The 9,970-nt window shown below is 44.1% G+C and overlaps 1 protein-coding gene across 1 annotated transcript in view; it reads left to right on the top strand.

Moving 5' to 3' along the window:
• The first annotated feature begins 4,578 nt into the window (after positions 1-4,578).
• Positions 4,579-9,970, top strand: part of frem3 (Fras1 related extracellular matrix 3) — a 31,748-nt gene continuing 26,356 nt past the window's right edge. Inside the window, exon 1 of the mRNA XM_005932318.2 lies at positions 4,579-9,874. Coding sequence (XP_005932380.1) covers positions 4,858-9,874 — 5,017 coding nt within the window. The 5' untranslated portion in view covers positions 4,579-4,857. The remainder of the gene's footprint in view (positions 9,875-9,970) is intronic.

The following is a 9,970-nucleotide window of genomic DNA, read 5'->3' as shown; positions in this document are numbered from 1 at the left end:
GACAGCATCAGCCTATATCAATCTGCCCCACAGGATGCTTTAATCCGCCATTAAGCAGATGAAATGTTGCACTGAGCCCGCAGAGCAGCAGTGACGGCAGGAGCGGTTCTAAAATTCGTATGCACGCCCCTCCGGCCTGACCGCAGTCATGGACACCCTGCGTCAAACCACCCAGTGCAGCAAAACACAAACCTCTTCCTCCTCGGAACTGGATCCAAAGGTCTCAGTTATCCCCTATTTATACGCAGTGTATATTTACAACGAGCTGGATGATTAGGATGCTAGCGAGTAGCGCAAGAGCAAAGAGAATGTGGGGGAAATCTTCCTCGGCTATTCTGAGGAGACAAGGGGTTTATCAGGGGTGAGCCACCTCTCTGATGTCAAAGCTTGTTTTCAAAGAATCTGTCAGAGCTCCTTTACCAAGGTGCTTATCACCTCCTGCAGCTGATCCCTAACAGCTTTTTCTTTTATAACTTCTACATAATCAGATAATTTATGTGAGGCTGAGATCTAGACTGCAAAAGACACCAGGGAGAGAGAAAAGAAGAGAGTCGGTTACACTGAATCAGTGCACAAACAGCAAGAGCGTCATTCACAAATCTATGTGTAACCACAGTTTTTAAAACCACCCACGTTGAGATGTTCAGGACTCAACACCCTTGATCTTTCTTTCATCTATGTGAGATGAGAAGGTGGAAGGTTTTCCAACGTCTGTGTTCGTGTGGAGCAGTTAGTGCTGATCTGATCTGCAGCAACAGTGTGATGTGATCAAGTCAGAGTCTGTGCCACGAAGAATTGAGGCAGCTTTGACGGGAAAAGGTGGTTCATGCAGGTAGTAGCTTAATAAAGCCTGGTGAGTGTATGCTTGTATGCCAAGAGATGAGGAGAGAACCACGAGGCACAACCGCAATCTGATTCAGAACTAAATATACGGTTGGACAGGATGCAGCACATGATCGTCACCCACATAGCTGTCCTCAAACAGGAGCCTTGAATTATGCCAGAAAATCCAAAATGTGAAACAAATGATGCAGCAAAATGTGATGTGATGTTTATAATAATGTACTGAGATATCCAGGGTTTCTGAATATCTTCATACATCAGGTATTCTGGTAACTCTACAGACACTTACACATCAAAAGCTGGAGAGAGCTGTTTCATCTACTTTAAAAATAGTTGAGATGTTCATGCCTGAAAAGAGTTGCGGGCACGCTGAGAATCTGAAGAATGAGCACTAAAACTTTCAGCTTTCCAAAAAGCAAAACACCCATTAAGGCTTATGTCAGCGTGTTAAGCTGTGGAATGTTAAACTAGTTCCAGTTTACTAAGTCGCTTTCTTGACCCATTTTTTAAAACACTTCCCATCTTTCTTTCTTCTTTAAATCAAAGACAAACGCAGGCGAGGTTGATGCCAAATAAAAAGTTACATAAATTTAAAAAAGAAATTCCCTACAGTTGTCAGACCTGTTGCAGTGTCTGATGGTTCTCACACAAATGAACAAATAAATAAATAAATAACTTGGGATCATCATACAAAACAAAAAACAAAATCCCAGCACTGCTATCACCTCCAGCTTCTGTGTACGGTGATTTTGTCAGCTATAAAATCACACACAGTCACCTCTTAACTGGATTACCATTGGAGCCAAGAAAACAGCATGCTATGATTTACTCGTGAAAGTGGCTCCTTTGACACTTTCCTCATGTTTAAGTCAGCCATGCTTAATGCTTATAATTATGTTTAGAGGGAAGAACGCAAAAAGGAGACACTTTTAAGTGTAAATCATGGTACGTGACACAAATTTAAAGTCAAGACATGAAAGACAAAATCATTTATTCATATATTTCATGTGAATCCATCCATTACTCGTTTGACTTAAAACCAAAAACGCCCTCCTCACGGTGGTGCTAGAGGGTTAGTCCGCAGAAGAAGATCTATCCTTTTCCCGGGGACCTTGAGCATCTGCACAAACTTCCAAGGCAATCCTTCCAATAGTTGCTGAAGAGGTGTTTCATTTTGAACCAGCGAGCTAACAATGTGAGCCCTGGAGCGTGACTAAAACGAGGGGGTAAAGTCAACAGTTTGTGCTGAGAGCATGTCAAACTGTGAAACGTGTTTACTAAAGAGCTTTGCATTCCCTGTTCTCTGAACGTGATGACGCAGACCAGGAATTGTGGGAAACTGAGGAAAATAATCAGCAAATCCTGGATTTTGCCACCGTTGCTGTTAGGGATAAAAGGACGAGTGCTTTGTTTTCCATTTATCACGATGTCATTAGTGCTGCTGTCATCACAGGCTTCCCCCTGGATGAAGAGATGATCCTGGGCACCAGAGGCTGGCATCACACCAGCTTCTTTCTCTGTTTATCTTAGACACTTATTAAAAGCATGTCGTGTCTTTAATGTCTAATTTGGAGAAATGCAAGTTAACCAGTTAACCAGCTCGACAGACACCTTAAGCAGCTGTCATCGGGTGATTTATACACGCCTGTTTCATCAGTCATGCTTCCAGCCCAGCAATCAATATCAGGCTTTTCTAACTATCTGAATGGGAAGTTCTTGTTTTTAAGTCTTCACTTTTTTCCTCACTATGGGAGGAACGTGGAGAGTAACAGAATATAAAAAGCTTACTGTGTTTGTTTCTATAGTTACACCATTTGGTGCATGTCCCATTTTTATTCTTGGCCGGTCAAGCGAGGAGGGCAAGATTTATTTACAGGATGCAATGAAAAGTGTGATACAGAATGCTGGGATGCTTATGGCATCTCTGCTATTTGACCCACACTTAGAGGAAGGTTGCTGAGTGGTTCACAGCGTTGTCCTAAAAGCTTTACCGCCACCGATAAAGAAGCAGCACTTTCACTGAATAATAATTCTAGCAGCTCTGAAGGTTAATTTTTCACTATATTGAAGCATAAATTGCACTGAAGTGTCCTACCTAGCAACAAATTCTTCCATACAAGCAACTCATTATCAGTCCTTAACTGGACAAATTTACTGGTGTGTTAAACTATTTAAAAAGAAGATTTTTCCTAATACGTAGAAATGTCACAGTCAGCGGTTACAATAAAACGAAACTCAAACATTTCCAGCGTTGCAGCTGGAAGGAAAGTGTGAAAATGCTCAAGCGCTGCACATGGATCACTTCATCAAGTGTCAGGCTCAACTTAAAAGATGACCCATAAAAGGCTACTAGGTATTTTTATCTTAACATGACCTTGTGCAGCATACTGAATACACATTCTCACATTCTCGCTGCATCCAGTGTGAGTGCTCGATGTGTCCACGCTCTGCTTTGTCACTGCAGAAAAAGAACGTCAAATTTTCTTCACCTGCTTATTCTGCTGAAACTTTCTTCAGCAGAATAACAGTGTTCGGTTGCATGAAATATGCAGATGCTGTAATCACAGACGAGGGGACTTTCCCTCATTTGAATCTTATTTAACCTCAAAACACGCAGCCATTGCTTGCAGAGATTTGGTTATTACAAGCGCTTGCTCAGCAACTAAACTTTATGAGAAATGAAGCCAGAGATGTCCCGTGCTATATTTATGCGGCGTATTATATATTTATTTCCATCACAGGTGGCTTAGGTGGCATATTTTCAGCTGTATAATGTTTTTTGTGTGTGTGTGTGTGTGTGTGTTTGTGTGTGTGTGTGTGTGTGTGTGTGTGTGTGTGTGGGGTGTGTGTGTGTGTGTGGTGTGTGAGGCCAAACAGTTTCCAACACCTGTTGTGCCAGCTGATGCCAGGTTATTGTCCCCATGTTTGGAACAAATGGCCCCTCCGGAGCCGAAAGTTGCCTGAACTTAGAGGCCCTTAACTCTAGAAGAGAACAGAAATATCTCCACACGTCATCATTCTGCACAGACACACCTTTGGTTGAGATACTAAACTTTATTCTTCTGATACTCTAAGAATCCTGTTCAGTGTCTGAATCCCTGCTGACTGGCTCATCTTTGATATAATGATAGTTTGTTTGGGCATATTACATTGCCTTCTCTTAGTCCGCCCTCCATGGTAATATAAGGGATTGGTTGATAGGATAGGTTACACCCTTAATAATGAAGTTGCGTGTGATATCACACAGGTCAGTGATCAAACATCAGAAGACACTGTTCATTTTAAAGTAACTAAAAACAAATCGATTAAATAGCTAAAGAATCATTTTATCGCTGGGTAAAGGCCTTATTACTGTTTTTCTACTATTTCTTAGCTTTAACCCTTTTAAAGGGAACATTAACTGGGTTGCATTCTGACACATTTGCATGTTCACACTTGTGTCTAAAAGAAAAAACTTGGAGGAACAAGATATCAAATTATATTCAGTTGATTTTTTAATTAAATGTATTTATAAAATGATGCATCATATGAAAAAACATGGATATCTATCTATAGTACATCACATTTCCTAACCTATATAGTATAGTGTCAGGGGTTTTAACTGTACAGATTCCATATAATCAAATAAGACTTGTTTTTTTGAATAGGATTTTATCCTCCAACCCCCACCCCAACACCCTTTTTTTAGTGAGAGAAGAGGAGAAGGGTAGGTGTTGTTTGGGGCAATCTTGTCCAATGGTCTTTCTTAAATTAGCTTTGGGGGCTGGAGGCTCCCCTCCCTGCACTGACAGAAGGAGGAGCCTGTGCAAGTCACAGACTACTGTTTCATTCACCTGCACAGCCCTGCAGCATTCACCACACTTGGGTCTGTGCAGCCACACAAGAAACACACAGAGGAGATTCCAGCCGGCCCAAAGTTTCTTTTTTTTATGCTTTTTTTCTCACTTAAGAAGCATCAGCCTCCTGCTGCTGCTCACTTGTTTTAACTAAATTACAAGGCAACAAGCAGCAGACATGGCTGCTTGTCTGCAAAGTTGCAAACTTTGTAAAAAGAGTTGCCTTCTTTTGGCTTTTTCTCTCAGCTTCTGTTTTGCCTCAGTATGTGCAGGGCCTTTTGATTCAGCTCACCTCTATCACCGCAGGGCCGGACCTAATGAAGATGATATCATTGTTGCTAACAATGGGATCAGAGTGCCTTTTGGGCGGTCCGTGTTTCTGGACCCTGTGAATGACCTGGTAACAGAAGTGCAGCCCGGTGACCGCTGCCAAATCACAGTCCTGGACAATGATCCACTGGCCCAGAAGCCTGGGATGCTAACCCCTAAAAAGTTTCCCTGTTCATTTGGATCTGAAGAAGTGAAATACACGCATTTTGGATCAAGGAGCCCCAGTAAGGATCGTGTGAAGCTCCAGCTTCGTTATGACTCTCACACAGACACAGTCATTGTCCCCTTCATGTTGGAAGTAGAGGTTGTTTTCCAGCAGCTTGAGATCCTCACCAGGAATATGCCCCTTAATGTTGAAAAGCTCAATGGAGAGAGCAATCCTATTGACAAAAAGGGCCTGGAGTTTTCCTATGAGGATGGTGTCACACAGTGTAAGATCAGCACTCTGGTCGGCGCTGGAGGTCTTCCCAGGTATGGCACTCTTTTGAACAACCCTTCCAATGGCCAAATGGTTGACTGTGATGAGTTTGTGAAGCAGGGTATTCGCTACAAGCACACGGCTAAAACCAACTCACCAAACAGAGACTATATTCCAATGATGGTAGAGCTGCAGGATAACGAAGGAAACATGATAATGCAAGAGCATTTCCAAATGATGGTTAGAATCAGAGAAGGTGCAGAGAACACTGCTCCCAAACCCAGCTTTGTAGCTATGATGATGATGGAGGTTGATCAGTTTGTGATGACAGCTATTACAAGTGACATGCTGTCGGCTGAAGATGTCGAATCTCACCCAGATGACTTAATCTTCAACATCACGTCTCCGCTGAACCCTCAGCAGGGTTATATCATCAGCACAGATGATCAGAACCTGCCTATCACCTCCTTCTATCACAGGGACATCAAAGAGCTTAAAATAGCCTATAAGCCACCCTCAGATGACTCAGAACAAGAGAGGATTTTTCAGCTAGAGTTTGAAATTGTAGACACCGATGGTGCAGTGTCAGATCCATTTGCTTTTATGATTGTGGTAAAGCCTATGAATACACTGGCTCCTGTTGCAACCAAAAATACAGGGCAGCTATTGTTTGAAGGGCAATCTCGAGCTCTCTCCAGCTCTCAGAATTTAGAGATTAGCGATGAGGATAACCTGGAAGACGTGAGAATCACAGTCATCGATGGTTTAAAGCACGGAGACCTTACCATGCTCGGCACACGCAGGAAGTTCTTTACACCTGCCGATCTAGACGCTGGCATTGTTGTGTACCAGCATGACGGCAGCGACACCTATAGCGACAACATTATTTTTAGAATGACTGACGGCAGTAATGAAGTGGAATTTTTGTTCCCCATCACCATTGTCCCCACTGATGACGAGCCCCCTATTATTAATGCAAACACTGGCTTGGTGTTGTTCAAGAATGAAATCATGCAGATCTCTCCATTCATCCTAAGTGCAACAGACATCGATTCAGAAGACTCCACTATTAAGTTTGTCGTGGAGGCACCATACTCCACCATAGGGCAACTCCTGCTTAGGCAAGCAGAGCTACCGTCTGACCCATCTCTGTGGAAGTTCAGCGAGACAGATGAGATGTTTGAGCAGGTGGTGACTGAGTGGCTTCAGCAGGACATTCTAGATGGAAAGCTGTTCTATCGTCACATCGGGCCCCACAGCACCACCACTGTAACCGATCACTTTGTATTCCGGGTCCAGGACGATAACGATCCTCCCAATCAATCAGGCGAGCACACGTTCACTATCAAAATCCATCCCGTTGATGACCTTGCCCCAGAGCTTTACCCAGGCACCACCCTTCACATGACAGTGCAGGAATATGAGCTCACATACTTTAGGAAGAAATTCTTGTGTTATACTGATCTTGATTCAGATGACAGAGATTTGAAGTACACCATCACTAAGCCCCCGACTGACACAGATGAGAACAATCCAGCCCCCTTGGGTGAAATTGTACTGACTGACAGCCCTGACACTGTAATTACAGAGTTTACACAAGCCCAGGTTAATCACCACAAAGTAGCTTATAAGCCCCCAGACCAGGAATTGGGCATCACTCCAAAAGTGGCTCAGTTCACATTCACTGTGGAAGACACAGCTGGCAACACAGCAGATGGACTGTTCACCATTTTCCTACAGCCGGTTGACAACAAACCTCCACTTATCACCAACACAGGGTTCACTGTTTTGGAAAGAGGTACATATGTCATTACCAGGAAGGAGCTGCACGCCACTGACACGGATACAGATGACGACAATATCATCTTCACGGTGACCCAGATTCCCCAGTATGGGCAGCTGCAGTATTTGGGGATTGATATGTCAAATGGCGAAACATTTGTGCTCGAAGACATCACAACCGGTCGTCTAACTTACATGCACGGAGGAAAAGAATCTCTCACTGATGTCATCAAGCTCTCTGTAAGTGATGGTTTCCATGAGGTACCAATTGCCATCAGGATCACAATCGAGCCAGTTGATGACAAAAGGCCCACGATTATGCTCCCACCCGGCCTGCTCGGAGCCTCCATAGATGTACTGGAGAATGGAGCCACGGAGATTACAAGTAACGTCATTCAGGGCCACGATGAAGATACAGATGACCTCATGCTCACTTTTATTGTTGAAGAACCTCCGAGACTGGGTGAAATCCTGGTTAATGGTGCTCCTGCTGAGAGATTCACTCAGGAGGACATAATTAACGGGGTGGTTGTGTATGCTCACACATCTGGTGAAATAGGGCCGACCAAAGAGCACGACTCCTTCAATCTTACTTTGTCTGACATGTCAGAGCAGTGGGTCGTTGGTGGCAACAAGATCCAAGGTGTAACAGTCCATGTGACAATCCTTCCTGTTGACAGCATCCCACCTGTTGTCAGGGTCGGCGAGCAGTTTATAGTAGTGGAAGGGGAGAAGAACGTCATTACTCTGGAGCAAATTCATGCCGAGGATGTTGACACCAACAGCGAAGATATCTTGTGTACCATCATTGTCCAACCAACTTCTGGTTATGTGGAGAACATCTCACCTGCAGCAGGCTCAGAGAAATCAAGAGCTGGGACGGCCATCACCGCATTCGCCATTAAAGAAATTTCCCTTGGCCACATCTACTATGTCCAAAGCATCCACAAAGGGGTTGAACCTGTGGAAGATCGTTTCACGTTCCGCTGCTCAGATGGTATTAACTTCTCTGAGCGCCACTTCTTCCCCATAGTCATCATTCCAGCCAATGATGAGAAGCCTGAGATTTTTGTCCGTGAGTTTGTGGTAATGGAGGGAATGAGTCTGGTCATTGACACCCCAATTCTGAACGCAGCTGATGCTGACATCCCCAAGAATGAGCTGGACTTTGAGATCATCAAACCACCCAAGCATGGGACAATTGTTCAGCAGCTCAGCACTGGCACCATCCCTGTGGAGAAGTTCAACTTGGAGCAGCTCATAGAGGCATCCAACATTGTCTATGAACATGATGATTCTGAAACCAAGGAAGACAGCTTTGAAATCAGGCTATCTGATGGAAAACACAAAGTGGAAAAAACAGTTCCTATCGTGGTCATTCCTGTTGATGATGAGACACCAAGAATGGCCATTAACGATGGCCTCGATGTGGAGATCGGAGAAACAAAAGTGATTAGCAACAGCGTTTTAAAGGCAACAGATCTTGACTCCGAAGACAAGGAATTAACTTATGTTGTGCGATACGGCCCTGGCCAAGGCTACCTGCAGCGTATCAGCAAATTTGGAGACGTTTTAGGAAATATCACCCTGGGAATGAATTTCACACAAGATGAAATTGACAGACAACTCATTCAGTATGTGCACACAGGCCAGGAAGGAATCCGTGACCTGCTGAAATTTGACGTCACAGATGGTATAAATCCACTTATTGACCGTTACTTTTACATCAGCATTGGAAGCATTGATATGGTTTTTCCAGATGTTGTTAACAAAGGTGTGACTCTCAAAGAAGGTGGAAAAGTAACTCTCACCACTGACCTCCTCAGCACCTCTGACATCAACAGCCCTGATGAATACCTCAGTTTTAGCATCACGAGAGCGCCTAGTAGAGGGCACTTAGAGTGCACTGACCTCCCAGGTGTTCCTATTTCCACCTTCACCCAGTTGCAGCTTGCTGGCAACAAGATCTACTACATCCACACCTCTGATGATGAAATTAAAATGGACAGCTTCGAGTTTGAGGTGACAGACGGCTACAATCCCGTCTTCCGAACCTTCAGAGTGTCCATCACCGATGTGGATAATAAGAAACCTGTCTTAACCATAACGAGGCTACTTGTGGAGGAGGGAGAATCCAAACTCATCACACCTTTTGAACTTACTGCTGAAGACCGGGACACGCCAGACCACCTGCTGCGCTTTATAATCACGCAAGTGCCAGTACACGGTTTGCTGCTTTTCAACAACACCCAGCCAATTACGACTTTTACCAAGCAGGACCTGAACGAGAACCTTATCAGCTATAAGCACGATGGCACTGAGACCAGTGAAGACAGCTTCTCTTTCACTGTCACCGATGGCACTCACACCGACTTTTACGTTTTCCCTAACACTGACTATGAGACACGCAAACCCCAAATGATGACTATTCACATCAATACGGTGGATAACGGTGTCCCCCAGATTTTGGTAAATAAGGCTGCCGCTTCACTGAAAGTCCTCCCAACTGGACACCTGGGCTTTGTGATCACCAGCAAGGTCCTTCGATCAGAGGACCGGGACAGTCCCCAGAAGGTGTTGAAGTACACGGTGTCCGAGGCTCCACTGCACGGCTTCATCATGAATACCGCCGTGGGCAATGACAGCATCAAGACATTCACACAAGGTAAGATGATGTCACATTTTTAAACCTTGTAACAACGTTTTTCAAAGGTAAGATTTACTCATCAGTGTTTTAGAGTTAATATTGGATTAGAGTGGA

This window comes from Haplochromis burtoni, unplaced genomic scaffold, assembly GCF_018398535.1.
Source record: "Haplochromis burtoni strain Fernald_Lab_line unplaced genomic scaffold, NCSU_Asbu1 Contig_158, whole genome shotgun sequence".
NCBI lineage: Eukaryota > Metazoa > Chordata > Actinopteri > Cichliformes > Cichlidae > Haplochromis > Haplochromis burtoni.
This window is presented reverse-complemented; position numbering and strand designations above follow the sequence as displayed.